Raw genomic sequence first — 18,708 nt, forward strand, 5'->3', positions numbered from 1 at the left:
CTAAGTTCATCACTTGATTAATGGTTGATAATATTGTTTATTAAAGGATAAAATGCATGACATGCGAGTTCGTTCAAAAAAGTACACAAAAATTAATTAATTAATTTTTAAAACGATGCTTTGCTTTGCTGACATGGTCACCATTTCTATGCTTCCCTTCCTCCAACATTAATAAAAAAATTGGCTATAAAAAATGGAATTTAGGGTTCCATAAAAAACATTTCTTTGGTCGTCCGATAAATAAAAGATAGGTAAACTATACGTTTATTATTTAAAATTTTATTTTTATTTTATTTTGATTATTTAATTATTTTTTGTTTTAAAATCATACTTAAGTTTACATTTTAATTTTGTTTTGATAATAATATGATGATCAAATGTAATCCAGACAAAAAACAATATTTCAAAAAGAAAAAAATCAATTAGATACTAATTTAAAATAACTCGTTAAATATTGAAACTAGAATCTAAATTTCCCATCTTGTTTCTTCTTTCTCTACAACACCCTTCTTTTTCTTTTTTATTTTCTATCTTCACTGATTCTTAATCTCTTTCTCATTTATATCTTTCTAACTTTTCGGATGGTTCACCGCAAAATGAACTTGAATTGTATAAATCTAAGGCTAATATTAAAAACCAGGTAAATTGAGTGTTTAGTATTCCAACAATCATTTTTATTTTTCTTTGGTCACCTATTTTTTTTCTCCAAAATCATACGTAATGTTTAATTTTTGGTTTTATTTGGTCACTCGCCATTAACAAATTAACGGTGAAGCTGATTGTCACCAATAAGGTAATGCAACATCATCATTGAAAATATTTCAAAAAATATGTCATCATTGAAAAAAATAAAAATGTCACGGTAATCATATTTCCATCCACTCGTATCAAAGTCAATTCTATTATTAATATATATACTTCTCGTGATACATTATCAAACTACAACCTGAGTTCAGTTGAATGGCGTTGGTATCCATTAAGAGACAAACAGTAAGCAACAATGGGAAAACAGAAAATTGAAAGGGATTGGTTCTGTTTTTTCTTTGGATGGCTTGTAATTCATGAAAGCAAATGAGGTGGACTACAAGATGTGAACATTTTGTGTGGGGGGTGTCTTAAATGAAATTTATTGATTTTCGGGGCAAAATATTGAAACCAAACATACCATCGTTGCTTGCAACTGTCACTTAAAATTGGGGTCCAACATACCATTTTGACGATTTTGGTCTCATTTGCTTTCACCATGATCCCAAATGTCGCCTACTACTAGGTTTGTTCAAGGGTCTAACCCGGTAGGACACAATTTTACAAATTATAATCACCTTAGTTGCCCCAGATTACAATTTGATGAAAAGGGTTTATTTATTTATATTCAATTATATAAACATCAGCACAATTTTGCAAATTATAGTCACCGATTTTATTTTATAAATCTGGGTCGAAAAGAGCCTATTTAATTGATGTTTTTATTTCTAGTTAGTATTGTAATTTCAATTCAAACTCAAATTTAGGCTGAAGCACAAATAGTCGGAGTAAAAAATTGAACATAAAAATGAGTTCATTTCTTATCGAGTAAACAAGCCTAATCGAACGACTTGGAGTGTTTCGATCATTATCTGGAATGAAGGTCAAGGTTTAAAAGAGAGGTTCCATCAAAATCAAGCTGAACGTCAAACCTGAAGTGTATCAAATGATTATCCTCTCTATCCCATAACATGGAGAATAGAGGGGACACCAATTACAGTATGAGCAAATGTTGCCAGCCAGTGTCTAAAGCAAAGAATTCAGAAAGAATGTTCTAATGTCTGCTGCCGTCAAATGACAGCTTAAGGAAGAAATGGTACCAGCTACGTATGACGGAGGGAATTTAAAGCTAAAATACCTTCAGTTTGCCTCCACAACTAACATATGATACCGATGTTGGACTCTCCTACGATCTGTTCATTTTACCTGATACGAAAGTATAAATTCCATCATGTGATTGGCAGACACAGAAATTATCGTCTTCTATTACGTCCTCGTCTTAGTCCCGCTGTTCCCAACAAGCGAGTAGGCCAAGTGCGGGTTACTGGGGAAACAGCACGGAAAGCATGTCGCATCCCAAAGCCATCATCATCAAATAGGTCACAGTCCATGAATCTACCCCGTAAGCGAACGGATGAATCTAGATGAATAAAATCATCAAAAGAATCATCTGAATCATATTCATCTCTGTAGATACCATGATAACCCGGATCAATCACATAATCCCCCAACACCATTGCTCCTGGCATTGACGACATAATTGTACTGATCACATCATTCTGCTCTCTCTCGTTTTCCAGCTTTTTCCATTGTTCTTCAAGCACAGGATCCACTTCTCGAGGTCGTGCTAGCGGGTGCATTTCCCTGACATGTTTCTTAAGCTCTTTGTAAGTTCCAACAAATGAGCACTTGTCCTGCATACATGCCCTTTTTTTCCGGTTGAGATATTTCCGTACAGGTTCTACCACTGTCCAGCCCTTAACCTGTCCCCGGCAGAGCGGGCATAGAAGCTCTGGAACTTCAATATTTTCAATGGGCTTCCTCACACCAGAAATAATACTTGAATTATCCATCGAGTCAACTGAAGCAACTTTAGTGTAGGCTTTCTTGTATTGCTTCAGACAATTGGAAAAGCGCTTGCTAGTCGCACACATGTAAGGGCGGCAACCCTTATCGTAAGACGAGCAAAGGAGGAGAACAGCATTGTGCGGGAACTCCAAACAAACCAAACATTTTGCAGCTTCCCAATCTTTCTTCCCCGAAGTTTTCAAACATTTTTCCTTTAGAGAACCTTTGCCGGCCTTCTTAGGATAAGAGGGCAATAGATAAGAATTCACTCTTTTATGAAGAGAACCAGACTTTTGGACTTTGCTAACTTTAGCCATTCGCAATCTAAACCTAAAGCAGGGGAGAGATACAAAGAGTTCACTTAGTTGTAATAATACACGATTTTATAAAGCACATACAATATTAACATATGCCTAGCACTTTCAACAAGATAAAAAGAATTCAATGTTTGATATTTCTGATGGAAGAGCCTATTAAAATTTTCATGCATTACAAATGGGAAATTACCGGCTTAAAAGCATAAAATAAAAATTAATTATGTTTTGTTTTGGGTACAATAAGGATAAAGCCTAAGACAAGTAGATATGTCTCAAGGGAAGGAGAGTTTATTGGCAGAATCAGGAATGGGTGGATATTCTTAGAAGACACTTAACATCCACAATGCGTTAACTCTTCATTTCTTTTGAAGCACCTATCTCTGGCATCTAATACCTTTGATACATATACAGACATAATTCCTCAGAAAAGGGATATGACCCTCCAAATACATGGAAAAACTTTATAAAATAATCAAACATACACGTATTTGGCTCTCACACCCTAGTCCAAACTAACAAAGGCTAACATACTAAAAATTACTCACTTAAAAGGCAATAAAGAATTGAATTCAATTCTGAAAAATCAGAAACCAATAAACATCTAAAAATATTAAAAGGCATGTTAACTGATAAAAGAATTGAATTCATGCTATTCTTTCCAATGGTAAGATTCTTGATATCTAAAAACTGAAACTGTATATGTTTAAGTAACAGAAAGATCGATAATCAATGTAGAGTACATAATGCACCATCTGCAACAAGTTAACCATTTCTCATTATTATGCATTAAAAACCTAAAGTAAAACTCTAAATTTTTTGAAAAAGATATCTTGTTTATGACCCTCCTCTAATAATCATTACTCACTAGCATTCATTATTTACATATATAACACGAATTAAGCATCACCATTTTCTCCTTAATGCCAAAAAAATACATGTAAGGCTAATTAATTCCTAACCAGACAAAATTAAAGGAGGGAAAAGCGTGGAAAGCTAATCGAATCGCATTATATATATTTAGAAAGGGGACAGAGAAAGCATATATTTAAAAGGCCAACGCAACATCTTTGCAAACAATAAAATCGAAATTGAGAGTACGAAATCGATAATCAAATGAAATGAACGCGGGACAATCAAAAGGGAAACCTGAAGCTAGCGTACCTGGATATGTTAGCGACGATTTGAAATCTTTCGAGAAAAAAAAAAGGTTTTCGCGGGAGGGAGAGAAATGAAGCTGGTCTTCGGAATGAGATTGCTTTTGAGTAGGAAAGAGGCGGTTCCCTTTACGCCGCCGTTGCCGCTACTGGTTCTGTGGAGAGAGGAGCGGAATCTTGTTTCACCTGTCCTTTATATGTATTTATAAATATAACAGATCAATGAATGGCTTTGAGGTAACTTTAACGCCACTATGTCGATACTTCTACGCCATTTAAGATTGGCTAAATTACACAAATAGTCAATAAATTATGTTGAAATAATTTGTTTGGCTATTATATTTTTAAAATTTATAAAATTACGATTAAACTTTTGATTTAGTTATAAAATGATCACTATTCTTTCAATTTAATTTCTATAATATTTTAAATTGATTTGGCGATTATGAAAATAATACGAAGGATTAAGATGAGTTAAGATTTTGATGTTCCTAAAGGAATACGAGACTTCCATGTTATTCAAGCATGACATTTGTTAATTTAAACATTTAGAATTTTCTATATGAATTTCTAGTAACATATGTTACATATTTATTATTTGAAGTTACCAAAGAAGAAATCCAAGAGAGTTCTTCGAAGGTTAAAGGCAAAAACATGTTGATAGAGTGAAATGGTGAAAGCGCTTCCGGTTGTGGTGAATTTTATAATTTGAATTATAGTTGAGTATGATTTTGAGTACTTATTAAATAAATGTTCATTAGGGCTTGTGGCTAGTTATTATGCTATGATTATGTATATATGTATGTTGTCATGATAAGGTCAATTCATAAAGTATGAATTTGATGAGTTATAATTTACTATACAATTTGAGATGACTATATGATAGTCAAGTATACTTAATAATGTGATTAATAATTTATTTGATAAATGTGACATCATAAATCAATAGATCATATTAGATATAATTTGCTAGTTATAGGGATAATGCATTATATAATTCATTTTTCGGGTTATACTGATTACCCTTTAGAGTTATACTATTTACATGTATACCTCATCTACGAAGATCAACTAGAATGAATTAATGAAAATATAATATGCATCGTGATAGAATTGATATGAACATTGATGATGTGAGATTGTGGATTACCGTACATGATTAGATAATGCGTGATTTTATATATTGTTTTATTTTTTATTGTTAGTGTCAGTAAGCTCAAAGCTTAACATGCAATGTTTTTTATACATAGATTCATATAGTTGATTACAACTCATTTTGGATCATATCAAATCTTTGTAAGCCAACGTAGTTAAAACATGTATATATTTTTTTACTTTTCAAGCAATGATATATGCGTAGATTCTTTTTTTTGAAAAGGGTTTTGCATGATTAAACTTGGAGCGGAGGAAAAAGAGTTTACCTTCCAAGTCAATCCTTACAACCATTCGACAGCACAGCCACCATCTTACAACACATGAGCAGATATCCTACAAAAACACCTTGCGGGCCACACAGCAGCAGCAGCGCAACAGATTTGCCCACAGCCGGCAGATGCTACTCTACATCGCACCTTGGTTCCCCAACTCAGCATCACGGCAGCAGCTCGAGTACAAAGCATGAAAAGCCACTCCCCACTGCAGCAGAAGAAGCCATTGCGACAAGGCAAACTTACCCATCAGATAACCCCACACAACCAGCACCGGTAAAAAACAGACACCTCCCAACCGACAGAACAAACTCAAACACAAAGAGACTCAACCTAACCACTAGCAACCAAAACAGAATGAAAAAGGAAAACCAAGGACAGAACTCCATGGAAATAACAGACTGATATTCAGTAACAGACTCCTCTGCACTCTCAACCCTTATAGGCAAAACCTCCCAGCACAAGACCCTCGAAAAATAGAAGACATGAACAAACCCTCTGCAGTAGCTACCACAAAACCCCCTACACGAACAGGAGCCAGAAAGCCAGCAACTTCACATAGACCGACAATCAACCTCTACCCCACAGCCCCCCCAAAACCAAATACCAGCACTTAACTCACACCCCCTAACCCCTGCTGCGCCTTTGGCAGGTTAGGATTTCACTTCTTGGGAAATTAAGGAAATCCACTAGCACAATACCACAGTCCGGTCATTTACATTTACTCCAAAAACTAATTCTTACCACAGCAGTCTCGAAGATGCGGTCCACCGTCTACCTCTTTCCGCTGAAGATCACATCATTCCTGCACAACCAAATTGACCAGAAGAACCCGAATAATGCCATATTCCATAGAGGCTTATGGTTTCTAGATATAGGTTGGGCATCCCAAGTTAAGATAAACGAGCTCACAGCGCCGGGGCAAATCAAATTAATATTCCAGTACGAGCACCACCTAAGCCAAATATACCATACTACCTTGCAATGACAGAAAAGGTGATCAGCAGTCTCGTCCTCAGCAAGACACAACACACAGCGGGTGGATTCAACGCTCGAAACACCTATTTTAGCTAACTCCACAAGGAATCCTGCCCAAGGCTGATCTCCACACGAACGCTTGCACCTTAACCGGAGCTAAATTTGCCCAGATTATGCTCCAAAGCTTTTCTTTAGCACCTCCTGCATATATTGCATTTGAACAGTACAATCCCGGAGGTATAAACCGTTTGGGGAACCATTCCTCCACAACCTATCGCTATCCCCACACCCTTGAACAGCCCTGTTGATCGTACACATAAACTCATCCCAGATGTTCAGTTCCCAATCGAAGAGAATTCTTTGAACCTCTATGTTTCACACCCACTTCTCGTTGGATTTAAAACCGAACTCTGAAACCTTACCAGACTTTTTGAGAGCAACATTAAAATTAAATAACTATTTTGTAAAGTAAATTTTTTAGCATTAAAATTATATTTATGTCATGTTTTGATTTAGTACTCAAATACATCAACTTTTACTTTGAAAGTTATTTTGCTATGAAACTTGACATATACATTTTGACATGCAAAAGAAATATTTTGAATGAAGCTGATTTGAAAATGCTTCAAAGGAAGTTTTGAATAAAATTAATTATCACAATTGAAGTTTATGTTCCAACCTAATTTTAATTGGTTTTCATGATTAAATAAGAAGTTTGTATTTGAGTAATAAAGAAATGATGAAATCTTGAGATTCCGGCACAATGGACGGACATTGCTAAATGGCAATACTTAATACAAAAGTGAAAGACAAACGGTGATAACAAGTAAATGAGGGAGTATTAAGTTTCTTTATCAACCTTAGAAAATGAATTACAAATGGATCTCTTTTTAGCCATTACAATAGGAGGTTTATATAGCCCATTAATCCTTGATAATAAGCTAACCAAAGTGTAACTACCTAGTAACAAAATAACAAATATTAACCAATTCTATTAATATTCTAATATTCACCCTACTTCTTCAACCTTCTTGAAGTAAAGATAGCTTGAAGTAAAGATAGCACTTGAGCTGGTTCTCCATTAAGAAATATGCTTTCTCTTCATTCATCATTCTGTCATCGAGAATCGAAAGTGCTATGCCTCTTTTCGTTCTACTTAAATCGAAAGTGTAATGCTTCCTTCCGTTCTACTTTAGACGAGAATCGAAAGTGCTATGCCTCCTTTCATTCTAGTTGAATTGAAAGTACGATGCTTCCTTCCATTATACTTTAGACGAAAATTGAAAGTGTTATGCCTCCTTTCATTCTACTTGAATTGAAAGTGCAATGCTTCCTTCCGTTCTACTTTAGACGAGAATCGAAAGTGTTATGCCTCCTTTCATTCTAGTTGAATTGAAAGTGCGATGCTTCATTTCGTTATACTTTAGACAAGAATCGAAAGTGCGATGCTTTCTTCCGTTCTACTCGAAAGTATGCTTCCTCTCGTTCTACTGTATTCACCTTTCTTTTTTTCCAACATCTACCAACAGTAACCCAACTTGGAACTCAAATGTCTAAAATCCAAATATGAAGAACAATAAATCAATACCAACATCATAGATCATACCAGCAGTAGAAATCACACTTGACCTCGCTCATGCACAAGATAACAATATTCACAAATCAAACTGCATAACCTTCTGCTTAATCTTGTATAACCAATTACCTATGCGTGAACAGTAAGTAAACACCCATTTGAATTCAACCTTGTACCAAACATCACAAAATCATAAGTCACAGGGTCAGCTCTGGGCAGGGGCAAGAGGGGCACCCGCCCAGGGCCCATAATCTTAATTTATATTAATTTATTATATTTTAATAGACTAAATTAAAAATAGAGCTCATAAATATTAATATACTATTTTCTTATATTAATGCAAGAGGACCCATAAACTTATTTCTTATTGACTTATTGTTCTCATCATAACGTTAAAAACTATATTAATATATTAAATTAAAAGCAGGCACATAAATATTAATAAACTAAATTAAAAGCAGGGCCCATAAACTTATTTCTTATTGGCTTATTAAAAGAATGTTGTAATAATTTTAATATTATTTTTTCTCATAATAATTTGTCGGATGTTGATGCAGATGATTTTTTTCTTCTGAAAATAAAGTGTTGCAATTGACTTTGCCAAATGTATTCATGTCAGCACTTGAAGTTATTGAGTTTGTTAAAGCTAGAGATTGTTATCCTAATGTTTCAATTGCTTATCGAATCTTATTAACAATGTCGGTAATGGTAGCATCCGCGAAAAGAAGTTTTTCAAACTTGAAATTATTGAAGAATTACTTGAGGTCAACAATGTCACAAGAAAGATTGAATGAGCTAGCTATGTTATATATTGAGAAAAATATGTTGGAAAACATTGATGTTTACACTATCATCAATGTTTTTGCATTAAGAAATGTTCGAAGGCAATGTTTTTTATAAGTATTTATATACTTAAATATGTTTTTGGCATTTTTGATATTGTAATGAATTAATATTTATTTAATTTAGTAAAAAATTAATTAAAATTTTATATTGCATATTTTTTAATATTCTTTTAAATTAGAGCCTAATTTTTTTAATTTTGCCCCGGGCCAAGAAAAATTTAGAACCGGCCCTGATAAGTCACCATTAGAACTAGTAGTTATTTTCCCTTTTCTTTTTCTTTTTTTCTTTTTGTTTGCAACTAAGAATGTATTAAAAAACAATGAGTCACATATTCACCAAATGTGATTTCACAAACGAGTAAAGTGAGATCTCACTACAGTAACCAAACACAGCGAACGACGATAGTGGAAACCATAGTAATGAGCGAAACTCTGATCTGATTCAATAAACAAAAAAATAGTTCTGATCGATAAGGATTAAAACCGAACCGCAATACACGCCAACAATGGTAAATGACGGTCTACGAAATAATAAGCGTGAGATATTAGATCTGAAATACAACAACAAATTTAATGATTCCGTCGAAAGAATCGGAAGCAACAAAAGAAAATGCCAGATTCAATTTAGATTGGCAACAGTCATTGACATGACGACTGACAACTCCGATGAGATTAAAATTGGAATCGAAATGAAGAGGGAAAAAAAACCTCTCAACAGCACATACCTGATTAATCCGAATTGACCCATGTTGCATACCTAATTTTAGTGAGTGAGCTTTCTAGGGAGGATTTTCTACATACATAAAGATTTGAACTATGTACAATATTTAAGAACAACTAGAGAAATTTATATTATCTTCTCAATATAAATTATGTATAATATTTTTCTATAAACACAAAAAGTAAATATCATATAGAATTCTAAGTCCAATAAATATTAAAGCCACGATAATAAAGTATACAAAAATATTTTTTAATACATAATGTTCTAATTATAATGAACATCTATATAAATAAATATTTATAATATAAAATATATTTTTATAAATATAATCGAAAGAAATATAATTTTTATGAATAAATTTATAATACGAATATGAAGATATATGAATAAAATAATTATAGAAAAATAAATTATATAACAAGTAAACTCATGCGAAGAGCAACTTTTTTATTTTTTATTTGATTAAACGAAGAGTCCAACTAAAATTTAACTCGAATTGTTAATTTTTTTTTAAAGAAAATTAAACTCGAATTAGATATATATCTAAATGGAGAGTAATTTGAAGCATTTAAAAATAATAATAAAATACTTAATAGTGTTTAAAAAGAATGAAAATAGAGTGGTGGATCGACCTCAGATAAACTAGCAAACGTAGCACACCGTACATAAGCCGAAATTTGTCATAGAAAAGTCAAGTTCAAAATTTAGTCACAACATAAATGATGTAATTAATAAAAACGCAAATTCTACAAACCAAACCATATATTGATATTTTTTTCAAATAAAAAAACAAAATATATTCGAAATTTGTATTAGAGAAGAAGAGCCTGTTCTTTGCTTGTTGATACATTCCGTTCTCTATCTTCAAGCAAATCGAAATTAAATTCAATTCCAAAACCCTATTTTTTCGTCTTTATCTCTCTTTTCTTCGTCTATATTATCTTCTTCTTTTCTTCGAGAAGAAGAGGCTGTTTTTCTTCTTCGTAATTTTCCCCGGAAAAAGGAACGCATTCGATTGGGACGGTTATTATTATTAGAAAAAAGTTACGTTTTTTGAGGCAAGAGCGAGGAATTATTGCGTGGACTAAGGTTTTGGTTCTGTTTTTTTGTTTCATCTGTTCTTCATTCATCTATAATGTCTCCAAAGTTTATTGTTTACAACCCTGACAGTTGGATACTCACAATTAAACTTAATCCAGTGTTTTTAATTTTGCTCAAATTTGTGGTTATTTAGGGTTATTATCTCTCATTGAACTAGTTCATTGATGCTAACTATTATTATTATTTATTTTATAGGTACATATGAGGATCATTCGAAACTAGAAAATCAGCTATCTGCAGATCGTCTTCTAGTCCTAATATAATCTCCTCGTTGACATTGCCTTTGTTGCCAAGGCTTCCCACTAGTGTTAAAATTCTGTTTCTTTTTATCATAATAATAATTTAGTGGGTTTAGATTTGAAGAAGGTTGAAGAACTTTTTTCTTTCGATTTCTGTTGATCTTGTTGAGCTTCCCTTATGGAAAAAAGTAAACGAACATTAGTTCCAGAATGGCTGAGGAGTAATGGCACTGTTACTGGGGGTGGTAATTCAGCCCATCACGGTGCTTCTTCCCCTTCTTCTATCTCAGGTACCTTTCGGCAGGCCAACTTTTAAATACTCATCCATTTTTTATTCTATCTAATCTGTCTAACTTCACCTTTATTTGCCATTGTGATTCTCATTGCATCCGTACTGTTTTCTTTTAGTTTTCATTGTAAGAATGCTTAATATTTGTGTTCTTTTTTTGATAGATGTTTCTTCTTTGGTGAATCATTGGAGACATAGGAACTCTAGGAAAACAAGCGATTTTGATTCCCCTCGTTCAACATTTTTGGATCGGACACATTCGTTGAATTCAGGGAGGAGTTTTAGTAATGTTTCTGGAAAACATGCTTATAGTAGCTTTAGTAGGAATCACCATGATAAGGATCGAGAAAGAGACAAGGAGAGAATGAGCTTTGGGGACCATTGGGACTGTGATTCTTTTGACCCTTTAGAAAGTATGTTAACTAGGAGGGTCGAGAAAGATACATTGCGGCGTTCTCATTCTATGGTGTATAGGAAACAAGGTGGGGCTTTGCCTCGAAGGATTGCTGTGGACTCTGGAGATAATGGTAACAGTAACCATTACATTACCAATGGTTTTCATTCTGGGGGTAATATTGGGAGTAGCATCCACAAGGCTGAGTTTGAGAAAGATTTTCCCTCACTTGGAAGTGAAGAGAGGCAAGGGGTGCCTGAGATAGCTAGAGTTTCTTCTCCTGTTTTGCGCTCAGCTTCTCAAAGTGCTTCTGTTGGTAATTCAGCTTTGATTGATGGAGAGGGATGGACCTCAGCTTTGGCAGAAGTGCCGAGTGTGGTTAGAAGTAGTAGCACAGGTTCCTCGCCTGCCCCTCAAACTGCTTCCACCACAAGTTCTGGGGCTCCAAGTGTCCCATGTGGTCTTAATATGGCTGAAGCACTAGCACAAGCTCCTTCACGAACCCCTGCTGCTCCCCTGGTAACTGGCTTAGTCACTAAGTTCTTATTACATGCATAACTTATATCTGTGGCTAACTAGGCATTTCTATTTTATTTAGGTATCTGTCACGACTCGAAGGCGTGAGGAACTGGCTATTAAGCAATCAAGGCAACTAATCCCAGTGACACCTTCGATGCCTAAGGTTTCTGTAAGCCAGTTTGTTTTAGTCCTATTGAATAATTTTGCCCTCCCTTTATTTTCCTTCTTGTACTTCATGATTAACGCAATTCTCTTGTCTCAGGTTTTAAATTTAACTGATAAATCAAAAGCCAAACCTACAACCAGAATAAGCGAGATGAATATAGCTGTCAAGAGTGGATCACAGCCTTCGCCTTTGATTCATCAAGGTAATCACTCTCCTCACAATGGACATGTCAAGTCTGATATGCCAAAGATATCCGGGAAGCTTTTGGTTCTCAAACCTGGAAGGGATAATGGGGTCTCATCCCCTACTCAAAAAGATACTGCTAGTTCAACAAAAATTGCGAACAACAGAGTTACAATTAGTCAACATGCTGTTGTTCCTGTTAATTCTGCTTCTACAAGAAACTCAAAAGTCCTGAAGCTTTCTGCTGGGGAATGCAAGGCAGCTGCCATTAGTCCAATAGCTGTGTTCACTGTGGAAAAGAAAGTTTCTTTGGCTCAAACCCAGAGCCGAAATGATTTTTTTAATCTCCTGAAGAAGAAGAACTCAACAAACTATTGTGGTCTCTCAGATTCAGATTCTCAAATTTCATCATCCGTTATAGAGAAATCTGAAGTTGGGAAGGAAGTAATTGGTGTTTCTGCGACTGCTTATGCTAATGATGGTACTGCAACAGCTAGTAATGGTGACATTTGTTCTGGTGACAAGAAAAAGGATATGAGCCCCGTTGATATGCCTTATCCCGATGAGGAAGAGGCTGCATTCCTTCGTTCTCTTGGGTGGGAAGAAGGCACTGGTGAGGATGAGAGCCTTACGGAAGATGAGATCAATGCTTTTTATCAGAAGGTAAGAGATATCTTCCCTGTCTTTTTGTGGTGTTTTTAGTCTGATATAACAGAGTTATTCAATAAATTTCTTTGAACACGTTCTACAAATTGTTTCCTAATTTAAGTTTCAAATGAAACTGAAATATACAAGAAATTATAGGTCTTTTTAGCCCATGATGCTGTAAATGTTTATTGCATTTTGTTATGCTTTATTAGCAATCTGGTCCCATGGTTGCTTAGCTTAGCATCTTTCTCATTGTTTACATGCTATTTGCTTACTTTGCTTATTGATTTGATCTTACAGTACATGAAACTGAAGCCATCTCTGAAACTATTCCGTGGCATGCAACCAATTGTATCGCAGTCAGTTGCAAATAATTTGGATGGAGCTTCTTCTGAATCAAGCTCATCCGACTCCGGGTCCGAAGCTTGAGTTTTCTTTCTTCCGTACATAGTCAATCCAGTTAGTTCCATTTTTTTATTTATAGATGATTACTTCTTTCTTTGCCTCATTTTATCCCTTTTTTTATTAGGAAAAAAAGCTGCAGAGTTGGGTATTTTAGTGGGTTTAGGTTTTAGTTTGACGGTGCATTTGCAATAAGCCCCGTCCTACGTTGTTGACAGAATTCTGAAGGCTTCCATGGTGGGTTTTAGGGGATTATTTTTTGTTTAGACTTGCATGCATTCTCAAGAGGGTTCATACAGATAGCCTATTTGTATTTCGAGTTTATTTTATCGAAAGAAAAATGGAAATAAAAGAGTTCCACTTACTTTACTTCATTTAATTATCCTTCCACACTGAATACGTGTACATAATATTTTTTATTTATTATATTTTTATTTCATGCAAATGTAATTTTTATCTCTATATATTTAAAATTAAAGAATTTTAAGACATAGATAAAGAAATCAAATTTGTTGGGTCATAATTTACAATTGATAATCTTCAAAAATATTTTATTCAAGATTTATTCATAAGTTTGTGAATTAAAAAATAGTATTATTATACAAGTGAAAATAATAATTAAACTTGTTAGGTCATATAATTGAACACAAAAAATGAAACTCGTAATTTACCAAAATTTTAATATTTTAAACTATTTTTAAATTATCTGTTTTTATTTTTTGTATAATTGTTTTTTTAAAAATAAAATATATAAACCTTAAATTTAATTACTTTTTTAAAACTCTTGAATAAAATATTATTGAAGATTATCGATTGTAAATTATGCTTGAAAATTTTAATATTTTAAACAAATTTTTATCTTATCTATTTTTATTTGTTGTATAATTATATTTTAAAATAAAATATATTAATTAAATTAAATTATCATATTTAATTAATAGATTTAAGATTTATATTTTGATACAAATATATTGTATGTATACAATTAAGATATATTTGTATTATATATTTGGGTGAGTATTCAATTGAGTTGAATCAATTTGAGTAAAAAAAATTTAGTTAGTCTAATTGACAAGTCTTATTTTAATATTCAAACTTTATTTAATTTTTTTTGAGTGGAGTTGTTTATGTAATTCAAGTTGATTTTTTGAGTTTCTGTTTAAATTCAATAATAAATATTTATAATGTTATTGTATGAATTTGTCAAATTTATCGAGTTTCTCTAACCATTATAAATATATATATAATCATATTTTTCATATTATAATGTTATTTAATAAATCAAATGTTATCTAAGATTATAAAAATTATAATAAAATATCAAATTGAATAAAATGTAATGTTAAGAGACTATATTGTAAAAATAATAAATTTATAGTTAAAAATAAAAATTGTAGCTACATAGTGTTAAAAGAGCACGTGGCTCAAATTAGATTAAAAATTATATTTAATGATGGAGGAATTGTAGACATGAGAAATTAGATATAAGTATTTGAATTAATCAAGTTAATTAAGTTGAATTATAACTTATCATTCAAACTTTATTAAAAATGTTTAAATTAAATTAAATATATACAAATCAAATAAAATAAAATCAATTTTTTTTAATTGAATCAAATTTTATTTACCTATATTATATATAATGTGTACAAAAATAATATTTTAGAAATAGCAACAAAACTCGAGACGGTACACATGTGGACACCTATTGATATCTACTTAATAGATTAACTCAAATTGTTTTTATGTAAATAGAACCGACGACACTGCCCAGGCAGGGAATATTTGGCGATTTGACTAAACTGACACTTTTACGCTGAATATATCCCTTTCTAACACCCTTTGATCAATATTTTCTGAAGTAACACCCTTTCGGCTGAGGTGGCACAAAGGCGCATCCCTGGGGACGCGCTTTCACGGGGTTCTACTGAGTCAGATGCCACGGGGGTAAGGCGCATCCCCGGGGACGCACATTTCATTAAATGTCATAATTGCCCATCCGTTCCCCCCCCCCCAAACTACACCTCTTCATCTCCTATATAAACTCCCTCAACCCACTCATTCTTCACACCAAAATCATATTCTCCTCTCTTATATAACTCAAATTCTCCAACTATTTGAGTTTTAAATTTCTTATTAGTGGTAACAAAAATTATTTTTAAGTTAGTATTTTTTTAAATAGTTTTTATATTTTATAGTAATATAATTATATAAATATTATTTTTTATTAAAATAATATTTATATAATTATTATTTATTTAAATTTATTAATTAATTATTTTTTTTGCTAATTATATTTTTTTGTCTACAGTTATAATGGAAAGTGAAATGCTGCTGCGATTGGATGCAAACCATATCTCCAGACATTTTAGTGATATGGTAATATTTTTTTATAATTAATGTTAATATTTATTCTTTATTTTTAATTTAAATTTATCATAAATTTATATTAATTATAAATTTTTATAATGCATATTATTTAGGAAACTAGTCGTATTTCAGAGACATTTATAAAAAACCCACATATACCGACACCACAATGTATTTTTTCATATTTGTCTTATGTTGGGTTCAGGTATATTGCAACAATTATTGGCGGTTGCAAACTCGAACCTGTCTTAATTTCTGCATTGATTGAGAGGTAGAGGCCCGAGACACACACATTTCATCTTCCATGTGGAGAGACTATAATTACATTGAAGGATGTCTTTATGCATCTGGGGCTTTCCGTCGATGGGAATATTATGTGTGGTATGACAGATGGTGATTGTCAGTCAATGTGCATGGAGTATCTTGGAGCTGCTCCGCCAGAGTTTAATGGATGTAAAATAGCTTTATCATGGTTGAAAGCTAATTTTGAAGTTCTGAATGAAAATGCTTCAGATGATGAAGTAAAGGCATGTGCTCGAGCTTATATTCTACGAATCATTGGAGGAATATTGATGCCCAACAAATCTCGCAATCAGGTGCATTGTATGTAGTTGCGGCATCTGATTGATTTTAATGAAGCTGGAAGATATAGTTGGGGCGCTGCAATTTTGGCATTTCTCTTTAGAGAAATGTGTCGTGCGACAAATTATAAGAAAACTGCTATCGGTGGATGTCTCTTGCTTCTGCAATAATGGGCGTGGTTCCGTATGCCTTTCTTATGCCCGATTGTCAATGAACCATGCGTATTCCCCTTATTATTGAGGTAATTTTTGAACTAAATTTTGATTTAAATATTTTTAATTAAATAGGGTGATATTTAGTTTATATTATATTTCATAGGTGGTCGATGAAAAGAAAGAACCATAGAGATATACCTACTGGACTAGAGGAAATCCATTTACTTATTGATACAAAAGTTGGGTCCGAGGTATGTTTTGAAATTTGTTTAAATATAAATATTTTAATTTAAAATGTTATATATAATTAGAATATTATATTTATTTGAATTGTATATTTATATTTAAGTTTCAGTGGATACCTTATGCGAGCGATGAAGTAAAGGCTTGCATCCCACCCCACCTGAGTGGGTCATTAGAGGTTTGGATGTCAATTGTACCTCTTATATGTTATGTTATTATTGAGTGGCATCCAGTTGATCGTGTGCTCTGTCAATTTGGTTGTACGCAATATATTCCTGGAGCACCTTGAATTTAGACGACATGTATAATATAGATAGACGAGGAAAGAAAAAAGTTAACTGGGTGATGAGACACAGAGATTGGATTGCGCTTTGGGAGAATCGGTATGCACAGTTGGCACCTCGACAATTTTACGCTGAAACTGGTCAAATGGTTACGGATAACTATATGGAATGGTTTAATGAAAAATGGAAAGTCATTTCTACTTTCGACGGAAGCACAAGGGGTTAACATTCCAAGGCACCGATAGAGACGTCCACCGTCTCAATATCATCGTCCCCCGACTCGTGGATGGAGAGAAGACGCTATCGATTCTGCATCAGTCCCACCACAACATCCTTATCCACCGATGATGATGCCCATCCCTCTAGTTCAGATGCCATCTCCTCAGGGGTATATGCCAAGCCCACCAGTTTATATGTCATCTCCGCAGGGTTATATTCCTAGCCCTCAGGGTTACATTCCTAGCCTGCCAGGTTACATGTAACACCCCCAACCCGTATCTGACTCGGATACTAGTCTGAGGTGTGATACCATTAAATGTAACACCCTCAACCCGTATCCGACCCGGATACTAGTCCGAGGTATCACATTACCTTTTTAAAACACATTTCTTACAAAATCACAACATTTGAACTTATATTAAGAAAATACGATAATATACATATATTAATACACATTTACCAAAATACTCAGAGCATACACAACTTAACCCTTTAGTTACATGCCAACATCCATTTACATAACAAAATGACCTACTGATTAAGTTGCTTCTGATCTGATAGTTGCAGGAGTAATGTTGTCCAGCTGCTTAACCTCGATCGTCTACTTTATCGGATTCTACGTGTGAAACACTCACACGCTAAGTCATCGACTTAGTGAGACAATATAATAATAACAATAAAATATAAAGGAATTGCCAAAATGAGATGGGTTACAATGATAATATGTATGTAAACAATGCAATAACCATAACCATGTTTCTTACACATAGATTTATCAAATTCACATTCATAGGTTCACATTATTGAGTTCATTAGCCCATGATACCATATTGAGAACCTAAGGTATGTGAGTATTGTGAGGTTGTGCACTATGTTGTCACCACAGCTATAATAATTGCACCGAAGTGCCACGTAGAATTACACCAGAGTGCCGCATAGAATTACACCGTAGTGCCATATAATAATGTCCATAAGGACCACATATCATTCCTTAAGAATCATATACATATACTAGGGATCAAGTATGTGTCTCACAAGACTTCACACATATTCCAAAGAATATATATATATCCCGAAGGACCGCGTAGACCCTCTACCCTTGGCATGCCAACTATACCTATAGTTCTCATCTACATAACATGAGCTTTCACAATTCACATAATTTGTTTCACGTAGACATATTATTTTCTTACCTTTATCACATAGACATATCATTTCCATACCTTTATCACATAACTCATATAACTTTTTCCTGCATATTCATGTCACATAATGCATATGGTATAAACTCATATCATGTT

The 18,708-nt window shown here is 33.4% G+C and overlaps 2 protein-coding genes across 3 annotated transcripts; one reads left to right on the forward strand and one right to left on the reverse strand.

The window, feature by feature from the left end:
- Positions 1 to 1,771: 1,771 nt before the first annotated feature.
- On the reverse strand, positions 1,772 to 4,214 carry LOC120180579. The gene is made up of 2 exons (XM_039185893.1): positions 4,071 to 4,214; positions 1,772 to 2,922 (listed from the first exon to the last, which is right to left on the reverse strand). Exon 2 carries the CDS (start codon positions 2,907 to 2,909, stop codon positions 1,998 to 2,000), a length of 912 nt encoding a protein of 303 aa, XP_039041824.1. The 5' UTR covers positions 2,910 to 2,922; positions 4,071 to 4,214; the 3' UTR covers positions 1,772 to 1,997.
- Positions 4,215 to 11,095: 6,881 nt separating this feature from the next.
- LOC120180505 lies at positions 11,096 to 13,609 on the forward strand. Of its 2 annotated transcripts, none has more exons than XM_039185818.1 (5): positions 11,096 to 11,243; positions 11,407 to 12,155; positions 12,235 to 12,324; positions 12,418 to 13,167; positions 13,453 to 13,609. In XM_039185818.1, the coding sequence occupies exons 1-5, from the start codon at positions 11,132 to 11,134 to the stop codon at positions 13,579 to 13,581; spliced, it is 1,830 nt and encodes a 609-aa protein (XP_039041749.1). In that variant the 5' UTR covers positions 11,096 to 11,131; the 3' UTR covers positions 13,582 to 13,609. The 2 variants fall into 2 exon arrangements, with proteins under 2 accessions (XP_039041749.1, XP_039041750.1); XM_039185819.1 differs by having other exon boundaries at positions 12,235 to 12,318.
- Positions 13,610 to 18,708: the final 5,099 nt, after the last annotated feature.

The sequence above is a fragment of the Hibiscus syriacus genome, unplaced genomic scaffold (genome assembly GCF_006381635.1).
Source record: "Hibiscus syriacus cultivar Baekdansim isolate YM2019G1 unplaced genomic scaffold, ASM638163v2 tig00112498_pilon, whole genome shotgun sequence".
In the NCBI taxonomy this organism is placed as follows: domain Eukaryota; kingdom Viridiplantae; phylum Streptophyta; class Magnoliopsida; order Malvales; family Malvaceae; genus Hibiscus; species Hibiscus syriacus.